Raw genomic sequence first — 23682 nt, 5'->3', positions numbered from 1 at the left:
ATACCATATTTGAAGCTTTACTCTTATGTGTTTTGTTTCTTCGGACCAAACAACAACAACAACACCACAACTCACCCCAATCAAAGAATACAATTCAGTGCCAGAGGAAAATAGTTCAGTGCTAGAAAACATTTCACTTCTTGAAGAAAACAGTTCAGTGACAGAGGAAAACACTAACTCTTCTTTTAAACCTAACCAGCAGTATTTTCCTCTGGCGCTGAATTGTATTCCTCTAGCACTGAACTGTTTTCTTCTAGCACTGAATTGTAGTATTCCTCTGGCACTGAACTGTTTTCTTCTAGCACTGAATTGTAGTATTCCTCTGGCACTGAACTGTTTTCTTCTAGCACTGAATTGTAGTATTCCTCTGGCACTGAACTGTTTTCTTCTAGCACTGAATTGTAGTATTCCTCTGGCACTGAACTGTTTTCTTCTAGCACTGAATTGTAGTATTCCTCTGGCACTGAACTGTTTTCTTCTAGCACTGAATTGTAGTATTCCTCTGGCACTGAACTGTTTTCTTCTAGCACTGAACTGTAGTATTCCTCTGGCACTGAACTGTTTTCTTCTAGCACTGAACTGTAGTATTCCTCTAGCACTGAACTGTTTTCTTCTAGCACTGAACTGTAGTATTCCTCTGGCACTGAACTGTTTTCTTCTAGCACTGAATTGTAGTATTCCTCTGGCACTGAACTGTTTTCTTCTAGCACTGAATTGTAGTATTCCTCTGGCACTGAACTGTTTTCTTCTAGCACTGAACTGTAGTATTCCTCTGGCACTGAACTGTTTTCTTCTAGCACTGAACTGTAGTATTCCTCTGGCACTGAACTGTTTTCTTCTAGCACTGAATTGTAGTATTCCTCTGGCACTGAACTGTTTTCTTCTAGCACTGAATTGTAGTATTCCTCTGGCACTGAACTGTTTTCTTCTAGCACTGAATTGTAGTATTCCTCTGGCACTGAACTGTTTTCTTCTAGCACTGAATTGTAGTATTCCTCTGGCACTGAACTGTTTTCTTCTAGCACTGAACTGTAGTATTCCTCTGGCACTGAACTGTTTTCTTCTAGCACTGAATTGTAGTATTCCTCTAGCACTGAACTGTTTTCTTCTAGCACTGAATTGTAGTATTCCTCTAGCACTGAACTGTTTTCTTCTAGCACTGAACTGTAGTATTCCTCTGGCACTGAACTGTTTTCTTCTAGCACTGAATTGTAGTATTCCTCTGGCACTGAACTGTTTTCTTCTAGCACTGAATTGTAGTATTCCTCTGGCACTGAACTGTTTTCTTCTAGCACTGAATTGTAGTATTCCTCTGGCACTGAACTGTTTTCTTCTAGCACTGAACTGTAGTATTCCTCTGGCATTGAACTGTTTTCTTCTAGCACTGAATTGTAGTATTCCTCTGGCACTGAACTGTTTTCTTCTAGCACTGAATTGTAGTATTCCTCTGGCACTGAACTGTTTTCTTCTAGCACTGAACTGTAGTATTCCTCTGGCACTGAACTGTTTTCTTCTAGCACTGAATTGTAGTATTCCTCTGGCACTGAACTGTTTTCTTCTAGCACTGAATTGTAGTATTCCTCTGGCACTGAACTGTTTTCTTCTAGCACTGAACTGTAGTATTCCTCTGGCACTGAACTGTTTTCTTCTAGCACTGAACTGTAGTATTCCTCTGGCACTGAACTGTTTTCTTCTAGCACTGAATTGTAGTATTCCTCTGGCACTGAACTGTTTTCTTCTAGCACTGAATTGTAGTATTCCTCTGGCACTGAACTGTTTTCTTCTAGCACTGAATTGTAGTATTCCTCTGGCACTGAACTGTTTTCTTCTAGCACTGAATTGTAGTATTCCTCTGGCACTGAACTGTTTTCTTCTAGCACTGAATTGTAGTATTCCTCTGGCACTGAACTGTTTTCTTCTAGCACTGAATTGTAGTATTCCTCTGGCACTGAACTGTTTTCCTCTGGCAGATTTGGCAAAATTAGTTCAAGGTCAGCATTATCCATTGATGAACTTTCCGCATCTGTCAGGCATTCAATAGACGGTCCAAATAGAGGACGGGCGACTTTCACTTTTGTCTTTGCAGGTGAAAAATGCCGAGCTGTGTATAACGGGCTCTTGTAGGGAGACTTAATTGGTGTTTTGGTCCATTTGCGCTTAGAAACATTTGATAGATGTAGTACATAGCAAGTACCTGATGTCCGAAACCGTCGATGTTTTGTTTTTCTGGTATACCGCCCAAGAGACAACTTCTGGCGCACCATCTTGTACTTGTGTTTACACTGCAAAGAAAAAAGACACGTTTTAACTTATGAGGTTTGGTAACTTTTTTATAGTGTTACATACAAATAAATTTTAAAGGTGGTCTAGGAAGATCAATATTATTTGTTCAAGAGTCTGTTTATTAGATCATTAAGAACCTTCTACTTAAACATTACGGTTCAAAACAGACGATTTTCATCCACAACATCGCGTCACTGTAGTTTTTTCTCAACTGTATCTAGATGAAAACGCAGCGAAATCAGATTTGGCAGTTTCAAAATACCTCATCTGGATAATGATGATGTCGCACAGTGTTACGGAAACCTTTAATCTCTCAGAAAGAACAGATACAAACAGGAAACAAAATTACCGTATGTAATGAACGCCTCTCTCAATAAATGGCACCTAACCTTAGCCACTTATTTGCGTGCACTGCTCCTTAGCATTGTGCATAAATACTAATTTTGAAGCAAATGCGTCATTACGGGTTTCTAGACGGATAACTTTTGATCAATACACATTTATATTGCACCAACTTGACACAACAATCATGAATAGTGTTGCTAATCGTCAAAACAGGCCAATATTATCGAGGGATCCTAACCTTAGCCGTGCCTTTTAGTTCGTTTTCCTCTCGAGTCGATGCCGATGTCCGAATGTTTGACAAAACTACAGCATGTTTCATGGAGATCCAAGTACCAATGGGTGTGGAATTTTCTCTAGCAGGTTTTTCACAATATGCCAGTGTCTAAACTGGCTTCCAAAATTTTAAATCGCCGAAAAACTCACCTTTTACATGGGCGCCGCCATCTTGTTTGAATGCTAAGGTTAAGCTCGATTCTCCCCCCTGTTTTTACCCACCAAATGAAACATGATACAGGTCACCTGAAAAGCGTCCTATCATGATATTATATTTAATACATGTACCGATCTATTTATTCCTTTCTATTTCTAAATTTCAATTTGACTGAAATTAACCGATATCAGTCAAAATTCCATATACGGAATAGCTTGCGCGTATGAATATGTTCCGTATTGAAGTCAAGGGAAGCCATTCCAGCGGAACAACTCGGCAGTCACAGAATCCACTTTATTGAGCAAACTATCAAGAAAATATTTTTAAGCGCTGCAAAATAAATAAATTGCTAATACTTATAAAAAAATGCGACAATACAAAAACAACAACCATAAACAGTACTATTTTAACGAGTATAAACAAATCGTATTCTAGTTCACACGTTACGCGGCCATTTAAACAATATGGTCACAAGTAACATTTTGGTGATCATTATATGCAGGAATGAGGGAAGTTCGTTTGTCAATCGCTTTCGGTATCGATGATGCGGACTCGCCTTCTTTTTTTGTCATTTTTTGGCGAGCTGCTCATGTTGACGGTAATGTAACAATAAATCATCTTTGAATTGGCAAATAGTTGACTGCATTATAGATGTGTACATGTAAGAAGTTTTCTCATCTGAGAAAATATTCTTTCTGCTCATCCTCATGTTTCTTTGAAGAACATGTTCCTAGAGAATTACCTTATGCTTGTTGGATGAGTAAAATATGGTCATGTTATATATATAAAATTAGACAGGTTTTTGTCATGTTATTTTAGCGACGCGAAAGTAGTTCATAGATTACACACCGTACTAGCATGGTAAGGACAGTATGGTCATAGGATACGGATTTTTCATTTCGGATAACTGTTTTTATAGGTATATAATAAAGAACATTGTCACGTGATTAATATGCGTTTAATACTTGAATACAACCTACATTTACAACCAATGAAATTGAAGATAAGCAATCAGTACTAGGCTTAATCATTGGGAATTTTAACTTTCGCGGTTGTTTAAAGGTCCGTCCACTGCCACTCATCCGATACACCCTCCCTGCGTCAGATTATGCGTTGAAAATGTGTCAGCCAATGAGGTTGTATTCTAAGTCAGTTAGATGAACTAAATTAAACTCATAAAGTGACACTCTTATTCAAAATCATTACATACACATGTATAACAAATATAAAGTTTAAGTGTTAAACCTTTAATTACTTCCTAAATAATGCATTTATGGGCAATATTATATACTGATAATAAGATTATAACCGTATTTTTAATATCTGAACACGCAAAGATATTAAATGATTGGTGAGTGCTAAAATATTTACTGCGATCTACTATCGTCCCATAAGCTAGAAATACCGTGTTTTATGCACATTTCTTTCAAATTAAACTCGGTATGCTTCATATTAACCATTGATTTTGACATTTATTCATCCTTTTTGGTATATTGAAACACATATGTATTAATTGTGGTAAATCTTATTTTATGAGTAAGAGTGCATCTTTAATGATTAAGGCGAGCTCGGTCGCTACGTCAGATTTGCTTTACATGATATGGAGCTGCAGTCTTAATAGGGTAGTTCTTCGATTGACATTTGCCTACAAATATGTGCGAGCACCAAATAAAACATAACCTGTATTTTTAATTGGGCTCTTACTGATAAATGTTCGGAGAACTGTGGGGTTATGTACACATATATCGGTTTAACCCCGCAGTAAATCCCTTTACTGGCTGTTTCAAGACGGTAGTTAATATTTCACCCTCGGCACCCGTGCGCGTCATAACCTATATGATAAACGATAAAGGTTATGATACGCTGAGGTGCCGAGGATGTTAATATCTATACAATCTGTGGATTTTGTCGCGTGATGTTGTGTCTCACTCGTCGAATATCTGGTATTGAACATTGAGCATCTTAACAAGTTATTGTTAAAGTTCAGGCTACTGAGGTTGTCCCTGTAGTTTCCATAGGAGCATTAGCACATCACCTGAATGGTTTGAGTGTTATGACTGTTTACGTCTATATACGATGCATGTCTGTTATATGGATGCGTTCCAGTGTACATGTATGGGCAATTATCCAGATGTCCAGCTGATACGGGGAAGCGTACATGAACCTTCATTGAGAGCAATAGAACCTTATGCACCAATTAATTGTAACCACGCCCCTGCCCCTCCCCCCGGTCCGTGGATACACCGGGTATAGCGGGGGAAATGGTCCGTGTTTTTACCTTCCAGGTGTCCCCGCTGTGCCGAGTGAATGCGGTGGTTTTGATTTCGCGGGGAATGGGCTTTACATAGGATGTCCTCGGAGTACGGGGGCATTTGGCGGGGATTTTACCAGCAGGTTGTCCTCGCAGGGCAGGGATTTCACCTGAGATTGGCTCGACCGAAAGTCAAAGTCCCCGCTATTCCCCGGACCTTGGGGGTGGTGGCATGGCTGCAGTTGACTGGTGCATAACGGGACAAGCCTAGTAGCAAGACACTCACACATGAACCTGTTAAGATGCATGCGGATCAACACAAAACAGACTCGTGGCCCAATCGCTTTGCATGTGTTTATTATATGAACGTAAACAATGCTACATTGCACTGCTTCTGTTTCTTTGTTGTTTTCTTTATCATATATTGTGTACGTGTATGAAACGAAACAGACATTAAGTAAGAAACATACAATGTCAAAAGATAGCAAACGTAACTAAAAATAACATCATCTTATTCAATCTCACACAGATGCTATCACCGGATTACAAATTCAACATCATGTTTGTGTTAGATCAACACAACTGAAAAGGATTTTCACATTATTTTGAACAAGAAGTCGTAAGATTCCCGAATTTCATACAAGTTCCAGATTCAAAGCTCACAATCTGACTTTTAGACTTATATATCGGCACCGTGTTAAGCATGCTAATTTAATGTGATCATTGGTTATCTTGTTGAATATAAGAATTCATTTCAGTATCCATCTTTTAAAATAGCTTTTCTTCGCCATGGTTTTCAACAAACATACAGTCGAACCCAAATGACTCGAGTCCGCTTGGCTCGAATTCCTCCTTGGCTCGAATTGGATGGGATGTAAAGGAGCGATTTCTTTTCACTGAAGGTAAGCATTTCCGCTTGGATCGATTTTTCCGAGGCTCGAGGTATTTTCAACGTTCCTAGGGAGTTCGAGAACACGGAGTTCGAATGTAGTATTCACATCCGTCCTTTTTGCAACAAAGCAAACCGAAAACGCACCACAGACTGCAGCCATTAAAATGCAACCACCTAGAAAACAGGAACCCATTATAGAATCTAAGGCAAAAATATAGTAATAACGAAAAAGACATAGTCAAATATTGAATAATAACGAAAAAGACATAGTCAAATATTGAATAATAACGAAAAAGACATAGTCAAATATTGAATAATAACGAAAAAGACATAGTCAAATATTGAATAATAACGAAAAAGACATAGTCAAATATATAATAATTACGAAAAAATACATACTTCAAATATACAATAATAACGAAACGTTTATAAGTCAACAACAGACATCCAAACACATTTGGGAGAAATTTAGTAGATCTGAACCACTTTCTTCGGTGAAGTCAAACTCGACATAAGTTTAAAACTAAATTACTTAAAATAAAATCGTAACGCGAAAAACTGACATTAAAATATGGTAGAAGTACCATATCACCTGCAACTATCACCGATTGGTCATAAGTTCCCCCGTTGTCGACAAGTATACCTGAAATTGACAATTTGATATACAGATATTGTAATGTTTTGTTCTGTATGTATACGCTAATAAATGCCCTTTTCGCATACTTAAACGAAAACGGTAGGTTTATTAAAACATAGGGTTGAAAAAGATAAGCCAGTAAACATATTCATAACGCAGAGATATACTCCGTACTTCGATGTCCGTAGTCACATATTAAAAGAATGACATATCTTAAATAAAAGAAATGATATAAAATTACTCTCATAATTTCCTTTGAAACAATAAGAACAATTCACAATAAGAACTTGAGACATTTTATACCAATACAATAATAGTGTTCTCAGCTTGATCCTATTATAAGAAACTTAAGAAATTTTGGCTGCTCATCAAGGGAGATAACTGCGTAGAATATTTGCCAACTTACCTGCGATGACTGGCCCTACAATCGCTCCAACACCTCCAAGCATGAACTCCAGACCAATCGCGGTAGCAATGTAGTTGATGCCAACAAATTTCAGGGAGACGGTCGTCAACACAACATAACACGAACCCAGGAACAACCCCAAACATATTACATACATTAAGTGACTCACATAGTGTCGAGACACAAATGGGTACACTATTGTTGCTATGGAAACTATCGTCATGGAACCGGCGTAAAGAACAATCTCGTTACAGTGTTGAATATTAGCTAGTAATCCGGTCAAAAAACGACCAACTACTGTCAATATTCCTGATAAGGAGATTAGAAAAGCTGCCTGATTTTCTGAAAATCCTTTCGTTGTTATATATGTTGGTAAATGCAAATATAATAAAAACGTTGCTGCACAGTATAAAAACATACTAAAGCACAGACAAACTATTCCTTTGTTGAGCATTACATTAACGTACGGCATTACTCTCCTCTTGAAAACATTTGTATCTTGGGGTAAACGACCTGAGTCTCTTAGTCTCATAGTATGGGAATAATTCTCCAGGCTACTGGGAAAGCAGAGCATTCCAAAAGTGACTAGATTAATCTGCATGCCCGCACAGCAGATGAAAAACCCCGTGTAGCCGTAAAACTCCTTCGCCATCTGCATTACAGGAGCAAACACACAGACACCCACTCCGACGCCAGACATTGATACACCAAGAGCAAGGTTGCGGTGTCGTTTAAAGTTGAAACCAACAACCACCATTGAGGCTGTGTAACCAAGAGCGCCACCGATACCTACAACATACAAAAAACACATGGCAATTGGAGCATCTCGGTCATTTTCATGCGGAACAACCTCAGATAATTATTGATAGATTACAATGAAAGACTTCCGTACATTTAACAACACTGCAAATCGATCTCATAGCAATTTCAATTTAACAGTTTAGCTTAAGAACTTAACTCTTAGAATCTTAATGATTTTTTGCAATAATACACTTTACTGGGAATCAATTTGAACTCGATAGTAAAATAACATGTTGAAACACTACAATTTATTTATATTATTCTTATCAGTTTTACGAACTACCTTCACTAATGCATCGCCGTATACACGAGTCTCGTCGTATTGCGGAGATGGTGGATGTGTTTAGATTGAAACTAAAAGTAGATAATTATCTAATACCTTAATATAAGGATGACACTGTAATTGCAAAAACTTTAAAAATGAAATTGAGTAAGTGTAAGATTTAGTTGTCTACTTTAGTATTCACTAACTAAGCCAAAAACATACTATCACCTTGATCAGTATTATTATGGGAACTACCACCTCGAAAATTTCACTTAAACTATTTTAATAGTAGTCTTAGCAAAGCATGGCTCTTATGCTGAAGTCAGAAATTGCTTGATCGCCTTCAGATACGTATATTTAACTCGTACAAGTGCAGAATTTCCCTCCATTATAATATTATAAAGGATAAAATTTATAGTCATGTTATGATCGTACTTCTAGTATTATCGGATTTATTGTTATATTTTAGGCTAGATTAAGGACTAGCCACAATAATGTGCGTTTAGGGAACGTTTTTTAACATTTGGATAATTATTGTGTTCCCTATAACGCCACAAGTCGATTTATTTATACCAGTGTAAAATAAAATATTAGACTATTATATTTCAACAACACTGAATTGTTAAAAGAAAACATAAAAGAGACACATACATGATATACTGGTTAATACCTTTTATTTATAACTTAAGTTTTCCATGATAAACTGACGCTGATCGGGTTCTGTCAACTTTTCACTGCCATATTGGGTTAGCCACTATTAGTATATTTATCCTACGCAGTGACCTCCCCTGTTGGGACATCGATATTCTTGACACATTATTCATAAGGTTGATTCTTTTTCGACTGTTTTCCTGATTAGTATATATATAAATGTATTTGTTTTATTAAAGCTTTTTAAAAAACCTTATTTATATGTGTTCACATTTTTATCAAATATTGATGCCCTTACCTGAAGATGACTACCTGATTTCAAATGCGCATTTTATTAGTGGAGTTTAACCGGAACAGGTGCGCGTTATCTTTGCGCTAAATATACTTAGCGCTGGGATCTTGGCTAGGAAAACAACAAGTGGTATATGGACGCGAAGAGTCGCCAACACAAAAATTATCAAAGACTCTGAAGCGGCTGTTTATATAGACTATATTAAGGACTTACGCGCTTTCTTCTTGAATAACATTATGTAAGGAGATTTAACAACCAGCACTAAGCTGTACTTTTATAATTACAGCAAAATCGATACCACCAGTGCCTACGAGGATGATAACACCTCAACGTGATATGACATAACATTATATATAATTATATATAGCTTTACAGAAGATTGACCTTTAATAAGAAATGCTTATATACCAGCGACAATGCCACATGTGAATAGTGCAGCCTCTATACATGGCACAAACGCTGTCGCCAAATAACCTCCAGTGTAAAATATCCCAGAGAAGATAATGGCAGTTCTGCAGCTGAACCGATCAACCATCGCAGTCGATAGCAGCCCTGCAATTACATAACGATTTGTTTAAATGTCATATTCGAACTCAAATCAAGTACATAAATATTATATGTGGTTATAACACTAAGGCAAACAATATATGTTTACCCTTTAACTTTTCATTTTTTTACATAGAAATCATTCTTTGCAATCTATATAAGTTATAATTCTTTCTAAATACTACAAAGAAAACTACAGGGACAAGCCTATCAGTAAAAACTGGAAGCAAAAACAGGTTTGGTGACACAAGGCTCTGGCCCAAAAGACACTAAACGAAATACAAAAGATATCCAAACACATATCTGATATTCCACACTAGTATAAGCATAGCTTTATCAATCAGTGTTGGTGTAATGGCCTTAGAACGATCAGTAAAATACGTATTCACCTGGAGTATACTTGGTTATGCTCGAAAAAAACCATCACGTTGTAACAAAAAGGAAACCCTTTGACATAGAACGTGCGACCTTCAATTCTCATGTAGAGTAACCGTTATGCCAGACATATATTGCTCATTCTAAACCTACTGTTTCATTTTCCAAGCAATACTTGGTGCATTTACATTGGTTTAAAATTGACACATTCATATTGTATCATAACTTGTTATAACGCGATATGTTATGGTTATATTGTCATGATATGCACGTAATGTTAAGCACAGTGCAATGCGATATAAGTTATTGCTCTAGATAAACGATACTTTTCCTTTAAATTACGAACAAATTATAATACGTTGAATGCTAAACAGGAATTTATCCGCCATGGCTACGATTATCTTGATGTTTTGCTTGCTATTTAGCCGAACTACAGTGTTATATGTGCATCATAAAATAAGTATTTCGTTCCATTTTGATAAACATAACAAACTTTGTACTAACCTCCTAGTGAAAGAATTCCCGTGTGTAATGCACCAACCCATGACGTGAGACCTACGCTAGCCTGAAATCGTTCCAAAAGAGCATTGTGTATGATGCCCACGGAATACATAGAGCCGCCGAGGAGGGCAAAACTTAAGAAACTTGCAGCTAAAACCACCCATGCCCATCCACTATCAAGGTCACTAAATTGAGGTTCGACTTCGTCATCATCGTTCTCAATCGATCTTCTTTCTTTTAAATCACTTGTAGATCCTGAAATTTCTTTCTCACCAAGTAACGCTTCCAATACGGACTCCTTCTTGCAGACCTTTTCATTTGAACTCAACCTCCCTTTGTCAGAACAAGGTCTTTCTAGGTGTTCCTTGTTGTCCACGTTATTACTCTGTACGAAATGTGAAGTCATATCAGCATCCATACTTTTCATTCTTGTTGACAAACAAGGAGCTTCCAAGCATTATGTTGCATCAGTGATTCCATGGCGTAAATATACAAACTATTATATCCTCATAAAAACAAGCTATTATCTATATATTCGTCGAAACTCGAAAGTGATACATGGTTAAGCAAAACACTTCTTGTAACGGGAATATACGACCCCGACACATGTGCACAAATAGGAAGAGAGTTAAACCCTACTCTCTGTGCTACCTTATTAAACATTTCGACGAGCCAGATTAATTTTATTAATGAAATACACCAAACAGTATGTATACAATAACCTCACATTTATTCAGATATTGACCAGTCCAGCAGAATAATTTTAACCATTAAAATTTCACAGTCGAGAACAATAATCAATTTATGTTCTTATTGGCATAAAGTTAATGAAAAAATATTGATATATCGGATTTCTTTAGACTCTAAAGCATACACTTATTGTACATGCAGTATTGGTTGGTAAGTATGGCTTTGCTGATCCTTTGTTATAATAGTTATCCATTCTCATAACATTCTCGGTTCGTTACTGATTAATGGTTTTGGTTGGATTACTATTTTGAGGCTCATTTTATTCTTAAATTTATAGTTATCCGACTTGATAACAATACTGAATTTGCAAATTTATAATTGACACAAAACAACAAAATATTCAGAGATAATATACGTCACCAAATTCTGAATCAAAATAAAGTTCATTGTGATCGAACACTTTTCATCATGAAAATACCTGAACATGTTTATTTTCCATTACTAGTATGTCCTGCTGTACTGATTCGTTTTACATTTATTTCTCTACTTGTCAATATATTTGTTAAACCATTCGTACTACAACATGCTATATAAATATTGTGTTCAATTTTGCCCTTACTGCAAACGACTGGCATGTTTGGAACTTAACATCCCGTCAATCCGTTCAACCTCATCTCAGAGAATTCCAGTTTTCGCTGAATTGTAATGCGATGAATAATTGTTTTACATTTTGATAACAACAACATCATCAACAACAACAACAACAACAACAACAACAACAACAACAACAACTACAAATATCTTTATTACACTCAGGTCATAAATACACGACAACATGAGGACAAATTAGATGAGTCATCAGTTTCAATAAGAGCTTAATAATACTAATACGAATAAGAATGACTTTCCGACTCGAGTGGCGGAAATAAAATGGTTATATATTTTTTACGGTCGTGTATAAAAGAAAGAAGAAAAAATGGATATAAAATGTAGTGCCAGATTTCAAAGTCTGTGCTTTGAACAAGCATATCGTATACATAAGTAACAAACGGTATTGGAGAATTCAATATAATTACTTTAATTAAACAAAACATGGCTACATAATTATTAACTAATTCGATAATTTCAAATGTCAATGTAAACAATGTTTAGCGTATTCCGTGGCCCTCGTTGATTGCCTTTATAGCGTTGATCCTCGGATCAAATGTTGGGCTTGTTGAGGGTCGTTACAGGTTGATCCTCGGATCAAATGTTGGGCTTGTTGAGGGTCGTTACAGGTTGTTCCATGGATCCAATGTTAGGCTTGTTGAGGGTCGTTACAGGTTGATCCATGGATCAAATGTTAGGCTTGTTGATAGTTTTTTACAGGTTGATCCTTGGATCAAATGTTAGGCTTGTTGATAGTTTTTACAGGTTTATCCTTGGATCAAATTTTGGGTCTGTCCCCGTTGTTTCCAGTAGCTTGTATTTATTTAGTTGCAAAGTATATTTCCCTCTGCATTTTTTGGTGTTTCAAAAACTGACGTGAGTATTCCAAATGCAGAACCAGCTAATGCCACAATACCTAAATAATATAGAAAAACAATTTTCAAGGTCGATAAAACGTTTTAATTGATATAAATGTATTCTTAAATCTTTAATCTTAAGGTGTCCTATGTAAGCTTTTTGAATTTAGGATCACTAATGACCCATATAAATGGGAGTTTTGTTAGTCCAATTAAGCTTATACAGATTATCAGTTCAAGCCCGAGTTGAATTACTAAAATGAACAAAGATACAAACTGCAGTACCTAAATAAATTATGTGTGTCCAGGTATTTTAGGTTTTTCGAGCTTGTGCACAGACAGAAAGTAAATATATATGCAAAAAGCTACAGAAACATGCTCAGTAGCAAAAAGTTTTAACATAAACCCGGTTTAGTAACCCGGTTAAAGCTACCCTGGTTTTTTTAAAGTGCACCAGTGTATTGCACTGTCACACGGGACACCCATTTAACGTCCCTCCCGGAAGACGATTAGAATTTTTAGTGGTGTGGCGGGGAATCGAACTTACGACCCCTGGATAAACAGTCAGGTACTTTACCACCAGACCACGGAACCGCCACTGTTGTGTGTCAAGTGATTTATTTCAGATATAAGTAAGCAGCAAGCAATACGCGTTACAATGGTACCACAATTGTATGCGATCACTTGACATCAAAATTGAACATTATCGCCAATGGGTCGATAAACTGATAGACATATTTGAACTTCGGATACCATAATACACAGTTAAGCGATACACCAAGGACGATGTTTTATCACCGTTTGAGAACGAGCGGATTAACACATATTTCATTAATCTACAAGTAACTAAAATCACCAGACTTACCAGCAACAAGAAAGCTTCCGTTGTAGGTACCAAAACTTTTGTAGCAAATACCTAGTAGAAAATAGCACTCATAAGCGATATTTCATTTAACAATACGTGTTTTATTTGAAGCTAAATTAGTTAAGATATTCATTTTGAATGTAAACAACGCATACAATATTGAATGGAATTAAAATAAAATACTATATAAATTATAGTAAAAGCAATAAAATAACAACAGAATAAATAAGGCATTTAAGGTTTACACAATAAAAAACCAAATACGAAGATCGCTTACTTGCAATAGGTGGTCCTATCACAATGCCGACACCACAGGCAAATGAAATCAAACCATGCGCTGCCGACAACCTAGACACGCCTGCTAATTGAAGTGATATTGGAACCATTAGACAATTTGGAAGCCCAGTGCATAGTCCACACATTGCAGCAAACACGTACTCTGAGTTGACAAGGTGGTTGTAAAGAGGAAAGGCTGTAACAAACGCTCCTAGGACTGCTAGGGAAATGACGTGCAGTATTTGCAGGTTAATGTTTTGCAAAAACACTATTAAAACACCTAAAATGCGTCCTGCTAGATTTGAGATCGAAAATATGATCATAACGCCAGATATATCTTTGTGAGTTTTTGTTTCAGAAATAAAATATGGCAACTGAAGCATGATGATAGCCAACACAAAATTCCAAGTAAATGTACTTAGTAAAAAGGTCATAAAGCTAAACTTCTTGCACATTTCTAACAAAGATTGGAACTTTTTTGTTTTTAATTCATTTGGCCTTGAAGATCTCTCTTCGTGACGCTGTAATGACTTCTCCCTTTCATTTGGCTTACAGAGCATCCCAAAAACACAAATATTAGCACCGAGTCCGGCCATGATAAGAAGTGTCCCTCTGAGTGCATACATATCGAGCAGAGCAAAGGCGAGAGGTGATCCAATGAACATGCTAATGCCAATTACCACTTGGGAAATAGTAACAAACTTGGCTCGATGTTTTCCAAAGCTGTACGATATTACAACGGGAACTGGAGTTCCACACATGCAGCTGCCAATGCCTGTAAAATGATATGACCAATAATAAGTATTTTGTTTTTGGAAAAGTGATCTTTAGAAGCACAGAAGTAATCATTTACATAGCAATATCGGTTTGAGTGGGAGGTAAAGGCCATACAAACTAGTTTAAGCCCATATTAGACTCGTGTTCCAATGAGCCCCTGATTCACGGACCGTTCTAAAGCGGTAATCCATTTATACATCGGTCAAGCTATTTTGATGCGCACGTGGTCTGTTTGTGGTGTTTGGTTTTTGTGTATGTTGTGTTTATACCAGTGTGTCCCTAGTGTTCTTTGCAGTCTGGACCTTTGCCTTGTACCTCTAAACAGATTTTATTTTTGATTTTTCGACTACTGGACTTGGCACTGTAGTTTCCGTTGATCACGTAATATAACGATAGGTGCAACTCTGTGAAGCGATCGTCATGAATCAACAAGACGTATAACGGGAACCTTAAGGACCAGAAAATACACATTTACACTGTGCAAAGTCAACTTAACAAAATTAAAGTTTCTCCCTTTTAGAACATAGTTGCTTTAAACTTAATAGGTTTCAGATATTGGTAAAACATGGCATTTACAAATCAAAATATCGTTGTCAGTTTGTATCGAATTACCATTAAGATTGATTATTGGTAAAATACTGAAATATTTAAATTTTTGTATACGGCCGAAAGCCAGTACATATTCTTTTGATTTACACGTTGAACTTTTTTTGACAACTAGGTTTTTTTTTGTTTATAAAATATAATTCTTTGATTTGAATATAAGTGCCTATATATTATGTTTTGATTCAATTGCATTTGCTTTGTTAACGATACAGACCTCCGATCACACCGAGCACTGGCATGAGGCCGTTGATGTCTTTAATAAAAGCGCTTCCTAAAAATGAGACACACTGCAAAAATCCTCCAGTCACGAGCGAAGCGCGGCAAGAAAACCGGTCTATGAATAATGTACAAAAAGGACCTGCAAAAAAGACCATAAATATGCATTTGGGAAGTAAAACATAGGCTATACAAGTTTTTAAATTAAAACATGGCTTCTGTTATGCATTTCTGTTTCTATCTTGTATTAAGCATACTATGACTTTAAGTTTGTTATTTCACATTTACAGTTATTTTTCAAACACCAATATAACTTTAGAAAAAACATAAATAGAATGTGTCGTGTGATTTCAATGCGTATATTATTCATTGGTTTAGATTACTTTTAATGCACACAATATTTTTCTTCGAACTACTGCAGTCTGATATTGGGGATTGTATCGTTTGGATTTGTATTTCCTCGCTTATGCACATATGATAACATTATAGAAATGTTAATACCCTAGTAGATAAGGATGTTCTCGTATTGAATAAAAAAATCTAGAATACGTACACATCAAATCATATGTTCATTATCGATGCATACCTAAAAGGGTGTTGAGTCCAAAGTGCAGAGATAGGATGGAAGTCATTTTCACAAGCTGTCCATCGAAGTTATCAACAAACGCCAGGAGTAGAACCCCGAACATGAACAACAACACCGCCGTCAACGACATGGATAAACACGCCCCAGCGCAAACAAGAAATTTGCTTAACTTACTCTGCTCTTCAAAACTACTAGCGTTGGTTACAGCCCCTGGTGCGCTATCAATTTTGTCGCTGCATGTTTGAATGTCAGTAGATATTAATTGGACATGAGTGTTTTTGGCACAACCATCTGACGCTGCCCCGTTCATCTCGACATCCAATGATTTGAAACTAGCCAATAAAATATGGTCTTCATCCTCGCTATTTGCTTTTTCCTCAATCGTCGTTAGCCCGTCTTCCATAATGTCATGTTCTTTTAATAGATTAGACGCAAACTTGCCTTATGCCACACTACATGCTTTTGGTACCATCACTTTTAAATCCCTGTTGGCTATTTTGCTTGTGTTAATTCCTATATTTCTTACATCAGTATTATCGCTACATGCTTCTGTTTCTCATATTTAGAATGTTTCTTGATCCACGTTATGTGTTAAGTCTCTCTCGTTCACAAATTATCATAACCCCATATCTCCGAATTTTTTAAGTGCAATCAGAGGAATTATACCTTATATATTCACTGGCATGTTCACAATGTTACATATTAGATCAGTACTAGAAAGTATCGGTCATAAAAGAAACACTAGACACTAAATTATTACTCTTTGCCTACTGCATACCCATTTACTCGCTGTTGTTGTCTTTGACGAGTTAGCTACCGTTTTGATTATTATTATTAGTAGTTGACAGTGTTTGTCTCAGGTTTGTCTTTGTTCCTAACCGATTTAGAGACATAGCAAATGTACGCACGAATGGTATATACATGTATATATCCGCAATATTTGTACCTACTCATTGAAATATTCATAACAAATTACTTCTCTTGTTTAAATGCACCAGCGTGAGCTTCAATTGAAAGCAAACAATGCTTCACAGCAGACGGCTCAAGTAACACAAAATATCTATTTGTATGATAATCCATGAAACATGAGCTAGTTTAAACGTCAAAATACAAAAAAGTTGCCGTTTCTTTTGCTTATAAACCTGAAATTACTGTTTATATCTTATTTAACCAAAATATAGATAAATAAGTGGAAATTAATTACTTAAAGACCTTCCTTTATGTATTTTTTATTAATTATGAAAGCTGCAAGTCAATTAATTAACGGAGATAAATTGCTTTAACTCTCTGTCAAGGTACAATGTAATCAAACAGCAAGGTGATTTATTACAACTGACATTGTTTGCATAAGAAAATATTTAAAACTATGCAGTCGTCAATAAGAATGCTAAAAAAGTTGAATCATTAACGTCGCAGTCCAATTAAAATATAGGTCACTAGGTAACTAATTGTCACTTGTCTGCTTTCACATACAGACTTACTTTCACGTTCTAAGGGCTGAATTCAGAACAACCACTCTCACTCACACTCAATGAGTTAATCCTCTGTAATCACATAACGGTTCAGATATTTTCGAGTGAACGGTCTATGCGTATTCACAGGTGTGAGTGAGACTTAAGTGTTGTGCGTGAGTGGAACATTTGTGAGTGCTCGGTTAGGCCACTTGAACAGCCCTCGAGAAATGAATGCGTGTTAGGGATAAATGTACATGACAAGTAGAAAAGGTGAAATATATCAGATTTTGGAACAAATAAGGGACACCATCGTTCCCAGAACATATTTAAGAGACCGGGATAAAGGCTATTGAAGTGTGTATGCTTCAAAAACGTTGCCTTCTATAAAAATCAAATTTTCAAAAGGATGCGCCATTCATATATATTTGTTTTGTTTTGTAATGATCTTGAACGCCCAGCAAACTTGATGGTTGCGTTTCATCGATGGCTGCAGGAACATGCAGATAAATGTACGCGAAGTTAGCAGCAGGTTTTAGAGCTGGTTTTTCGACATCAGATCACATGTTTGCCATAAACCACATAATTCAATATTTGAACAGTAACAAAAAAAGCTATTCTGCGCGTTTATTGACCTCAAACAAGCTTTTGACACTGTCTGGCGAGAAGGGCTTTGGGTGAAACGTTTAAAGTGCAATTTAAACGGCAAATGTTTAACTCTTATTAAAAATGTGTACAACAATATCAAATCATGTGTCACAGTTAACTCAGAATTGTCAAATTATTTCCCAAGTAATATAGGTGTCAGACAGGGGGGAAATCTGTCTCCACTTCTGTTTTCCATGTTTCTAAACGATTTACACGAGTATTTTATAAGTAACAACATAAACAGCAGTGTACAATTACCAAATCCGAACCATTTTCAAAATTTGCAAAATTTCATAAAAATATTCATACTTCTATATGCTGATGATACAGTTATAATGTCTGAAACTCCAACAGGTTTACAAAATGCACTCGATGCATACGCACAATACTGCGATTCATGGAAACTAACAGTTAATATTGCAAAGTCTAAAATACTAGTAATTGGAAAGGGAAGACCGGTTACATTTAACTTCTCATTTCAAGCAAGCCAACTCGATATAGTTAATGAATATAAATACCTCGGTATATACTTTAGTAAAACCGGTTCTTTTCAAAAAAGCAAAGTACATATTGCAAATCAGGCTACAAGAGCAATGTACAGTTTATTACGGAACGCAAATCGCCTTTCTTTACCTATAGACTTGAAATAAAAATTCAAATCTTTGATAAAACTGTGAAACCAATACTTCTTTATGGAGCTGAAATTTGGGGCTATGGAAAAACCGATGTTTTAGAGAGAGTTCAACTTCGATTCCTTTAGTATATTTTAGAGCTAAAACGATCTACTCCAAATTATATGGTCTCTGGTGAAACCGGGGTAATGCCGCTTTCGGTTGATATTGAAGATAACATGATTGCCTTCTGGACAAAATTATTAACAAATACTGATAACAATATTACGAAACTCTCGTCTTTGATATATAAGAGTATTTATAATTACTCAATCAACTATAGTGAGCAAGTATTAAAAAGAAAATTTCCATGGATCTACCATCTAAAATGAATTTTAAGTAAATGTGGTTTAATTAATATATGGGAAGGCCAAAACTTTGTGAATCAAAAGTGGTTGAAGGCAACGGTTAAGCAAAAGTTAAAAGATCTCTTTATTTTATAAGTGAAATAATCTGTGACAAACGCCAGCTCTTAAACATATCATTTTATTGAGTTGCAACTTTTTAAACAGAGACAATATCGTGGATGACATCGCAATATATAACATCAATGTACTACGTACTTATTGTAATAAAATTCAAAACAAAAAGTGGACATATGCGGCCGCAAAAAACGGAACTGCAAGGGTTCGCTTTAAGGCGCCAAGCAGTCCGTTAAAAATACAACCAGCCGAGATAAGGGCAGATAATTTGTATTTTTACCCCCCTTTGCTAAATATTTAAAGTTAAACTTAACGCAATGTTTGTACACAATACACACCCTGCTGACACGCAATTAAAACGCAAAGCAAACTGTTTCCACAGCGTTTAAAGGTTAAACGCAAAAATTACTGGACACGACACGCAAGAACCTGCTGACACGCAATCAAAACGCAAAGCAAACTGTTTCCACAGCGTTTAAAGGTTAAACGCACAAATTACTAGACACAACACGCAAGAACCTGCAGGGTTACGCAACATAGGTGTTACCATAACACAAGAGCAACAACCTAAGGACTTGTATATTATATAGCGTTAAATTATCGTCTTAACATGTTTTTGCCCGTTTGTCTGTAACCACCAATTCACCGATGGGTATGGGGCTTAGCCCCGCCATCAAGTTTCAAGTTGGGAACAAACATAAAAAATATTGGATTTAACCAAAAAGATTATTGACTGATATAGTGATCATGTAGATTAAATGTTGCCCTAGTCTCAGCTGGCTGAATTTTTCCGCCACAGAAACTTGGTTTCCCCCAAAAATTCGCCCGACATAATTAGCAGCTCAAGTTTTTAACTTATTTTTAAAATCGCGTCTCTGAGGTAATCGAGATAAAATTCGATTCCGACGTCATTTAAATGGACGCCGTCATTTCTAAAAAAATGATCTCCTGCCTTAATGTCGCAAGTAATCGCATCAGACGGACCCCCGGATGCAGCTATCAACCTCCCCAATCTATTTATTCGCGTCCGTTTGTGTTCGATCGCTTTCGCATCGCTCGCACCCAACCACTTGCGGCGTTGAATTATATCTATCCATACTATGGTGGCGGCCGGGAAGGCGGTTCTAATGTAACAGAGCTCCTTATTTATGATGTTTTTGAGTCTAATAATTGACTCTGACACGAGATCATTACCACCGAGGTGAATAAAAACAGCCCTTGGTGGACTTTGAAACAATACCTTAGTTTCGATGGCACGGCGCAGCCCATGCCACCCAAGGCCCCTTACCCCGTACCATCCTAACTCGCATGAAATGCGTAGGTTCACTTTCCCCGTGTCCCTCGCCCGGACGCCACCCCAATATGGTAGGGAATCCCCAACTATCCAGATGTCTGAAAAGTGGTAAATAGCAGCCCTATGATAGACCTAGATGTTGTAGACACATAAACTATATATTTTTCTTCGGTTTAAAAAATACTGTAAAATCCCGCCTTCACTGGCTACGGTCTTATGTAGCGCTTGTAGCAATTCGAACGCCAGCGGCCCAGTTGCATAATTTGCTCATTTGACATACCCAATGAAGCCAAATCGGTAGCCCGGCCTATTCTAAAACTGTGCGTTCTGTAATGGCCTCTCGCATACGCAGTTTTTTGAATGCACTTAGAAAGAACACTTGCCACTTGCTGCCTGGTAACCGCTCTCCCGTTATTGTGGCAGAACAAAGGGCCCTTAGATAAAGCGCGTGTTTTACAATATTCACGCATCGCCAAAACAGGGCAGATTGTTTTTTCCGCTTCTGCTGGGAGCTTTAATGTCAATGGAGTCGTTTTTTGACTTCTTTTGTGTGTTTTTAACGTGATTGAAATACTTTTCAAATTGATTTTGCAATCATCCGTTAACAATGTCGGGTTACTCGTGGAATTACTCGAAACTAACACACCGACGCGAAAAAGGCCAAAATATGCTAATGTAAATATTGTGTGAAACAGACTCGCCTCGTATTGCGTATAACAAACTTCTGTTAGTACGGAACATACCTCCCTTAAGATGTTTTTCGTCAGGGGGGCGCGGTTGTCTTTTGATGGTCTACCTCGTCGAAAACCTTCTAACATTTTTTGTATAATGAATGACTTTTGAAAATCAAACCATCCATGAAGTTTATGAAAGTAATTAATTGCTGCTATGTATGTTGCGATAGTGCTCGCTGCGCGACCTATTTCAAAACTATACGCAATGAACAAAACTATGTGTTGTTCGTTAGCTGGCCAATCTCGATCGATCATATACTTTTCGCGAAACATTTTGAACGCGTTCAGGCCAGTAGCATACGCCAATTGTGTATTCGGAGCTATTCCGGCCGCAAGAAGTTTTCCAGCTCGATGTTGAATATTTTCCAAAGAAGGCTGGGTACCTGTCGCGGTTCGCGTTCTGCATTTGGGGCCAATAGTCTGAACTTCTCGTACTGAAAACGAGACAATGCATCGCAAATTAAGTTACTTTTCCCGCTAACATGTTGTCCCTTTATCACTGCATTTAATCTGAGGCATTTTAAGGTTAGAAGTCTAACCAAGCGCATGACATTGGGGTTTTTAGACGAAAGTTTATTCATAATCTGAACCACCGCTGCATTATCGCAATTAAACTTTTTTGTTTGTTTGTGAACCTATCCTCCCAAATAAAGAACGCAACTAATATAGGGAATAACTCGAGTAACGTGATGTCCCTAGTCAAACCTGAGTTATGCCAGAAGTCGGGCCATTTTGCACTGCATCATTCACCTTGAAAATATATTCCAAACCCCAAACCTACGCCTCCCGCACTGTCTGAGAAAAACTCTACATCCTCATTTGATATCCAAAAAAACTGTCGTGAAAGATAGAAACTCCGTCATGGGACCTAAAAAATTCGAGCCACATCAACAAATCGTTTTTTATATCTTTATTAACTCTTATGTGATGATACGGTTTTGTTAAACCGCATATTGAGTCAATTAGGCGCCGACAGAAAGGTCTACCCATTGGTATAGCTCTGCAACAAAAATTTAACGAGCCAATTAAAGATTGCATAGCCTTTAATGTTGTTTTTTGCTTAGCCAAGACAACAGTTATCTTTTCGATGACCTGCTCTATTTTATCTCGCGGTATTTTAACAGTCATGTTATTAGAATTCAGCTCTAAGCCTAGAAAAACTAATATTTCGGTCGGTCCCTCCGTTATTTCTTCCGCAATTGGTACTTTTATGTCCGCCATAGTATTTATAAAAATATGCATGATTGACGCACAAGCCTCTACATTTTTGCCCCCCCCCCCTAAAAAATCATCCAAATAGTGCAGCAACTCGCCTGATGACATTTTTTTTCTAACACAATATTCTAGTAACGTTGAAAAACTTTCAAAGGTGATGCAACTTATAGAAGCGCCAAAAGGTAATGCCTTATCAACGAAATATTGCTCTTTATGTTTAAAGCCTAACAGTTCGAAATCGACTTGCCTAATGGGAATTAGCCGAAAAGCATTTTTGATGTCCATTTTGAACAATTTGCAATTTTTTCCTAATCTTTGAATCATGGCAACAGCTTCGTCAAAACCAGTATATTGTACAGATGCTAGGTTTGGATCTATATAATCGTTTACCGACTCCCCTTCCGGGAATGAAAGGTGGTGGATCATACGAAATTTATTCACATCCGGCGCATTTGGGTTACTGGTTTTCTTAGGCACTAGACCTAGTGGTGAGACAATTAAATTCTCAAAAGGGGGGGAAATGAAAGGGCCCGCAACCCGTTTTTCAGCAATTTCTGCATTTATTTTTTGTGATACAATATCTGGCCGAGCAAGAGCTGAACGAAGATTTTTTAATTTCGCGCCACACGTGGCCCGGCATAATGTATTGGGAAACCTTCTTTAAATCCTTTAAGAATAATCTGTAACTTGTTAAAATCAAATCCTTCCGAATGCAATTGTAATTTATGTACATCTATTGTGGTGGGGGACAAATTCATAACGTCCAAATGATTTGGCTCATTGGCGGGCACCTCGAAAGAAGGGTCTCCCCCTGCCGCGAAAAACAATTTGGCGGCCTCTGTTGGCGGCTGGTGAGCGTGTAACAGCAATTTGGTTCGACCCCCCGCCGCAGCTCGCTGCAGGGTGCTGACCGCCACAGCTTGAACATGTATGGCTAAAACGACAATTTGGCCACCTACAATTGCCACTGTTGTATTCGTGGCATGTGAATTTGCGGGTCGATGGAATTTGCCCAGTGTGACTGACGGGTTCGCTGTTCTGTGTGCAGCGC

General features: G+C 37.2%; 3 protein-coding genes across 5 annotated transcripts; all 3 read right to left on the bottom strand.

Annotated features, from left to right (window-relative positions):
* Positions 1 to 191: 191 nt before the first annotated feature.
* On the bottom strand, positions 192 to 2006 carry LOC128210759 (uncharacterized). The gene has a single exon (XM_052915112.1). It carries the CDS (start codon positions 2004 to 2006, stop codon positions 192 to 194), a length of 1815 nt encoding a protein of 604 aa, XP_052771072.1.
* Positions 2007 to 6092: 4086 nt separating this feature from the next.
* On the bottom strand, positions 6093 to 11093 carry LOC128210758 (monocarboxylate transporter 13-like). Its single transcript, XM_052915111.1, has 5 exons — positions 10679 to 11093; positions 9662 to 9805; positions 7245 to 8033; positions 6794 to 6844; positions 6093 to 6375 (listed from the first exon to the last, which is right to left on the bottom strand). Exons 1-5 carry the CDS (start codon positions 11091 to 11093, stop codon positions 6203 to 6205), a joined length of 1572 nt encoding a protein of 523 aa, XP_052771071.1. The 3' UTR covers positions 6093 to 6202.
* A 1170-nt stretch (positions 11094 to 12263) lies between these two features.
* Positions 12264 to 17703, bottom strand: LOC128211340 (monocarboxylate transporter 12-like). Of its 3 annotated transcripts, none has more exons than XM_052916021.1 (6): positions 17670 to 17703; positions 16197 to 17200; positions 15609 to 15752; positions 14013 to 14786; positions 13736 to 13786; positions 12264 to 12929 (listed from the first exon to the last, which is right to left on the bottom strand). In XM_052916021.1, exons 2-6 carry the CDS (start codon positions 16597 to 16599, stop codon positions 12838 to 12840), a joined length of 1464 nt encoding a protein of 487 aa, XP_052771981.1. In that variant the 5' UTR covers positions 16600 to 17200; positions 17670 to 17703; the 3' UTR covers positions 12264 to 12837. The 3 variants fall into 3 exon arrangements, with proteins under 3 accessions (XP_052771981.1, XP_052771983.1, XP_052771982.1); XM_052916023.1 differs by having other exon boundaries at positions 14013 to 14096; XM_052916022.1 differs by having other exon boundaries at positions 16371 to 17200.
* Between the last annotated feature and the right edge of the window lie 5979 nt (positions 17704 to 23682).

Source organism: Mya arenaria, chromosome 12, assembly GCF_026914265.1.
Source record: "Mya arenaria isolate MELC-2E11 chromosome 12, ASM2691426v1".
Taxonomy (NCBI): domain Eukaryota; kingdom Metazoa; phylum Mollusca; class Bivalvia; order Myida; family Myidae; genus Mya; species Mya arenaria.
The sequence above is the reverse complement of the archived record's forward strand: the minus strand, read 5'-3'. Positions and strand labels throughout refer to the sequence as shown.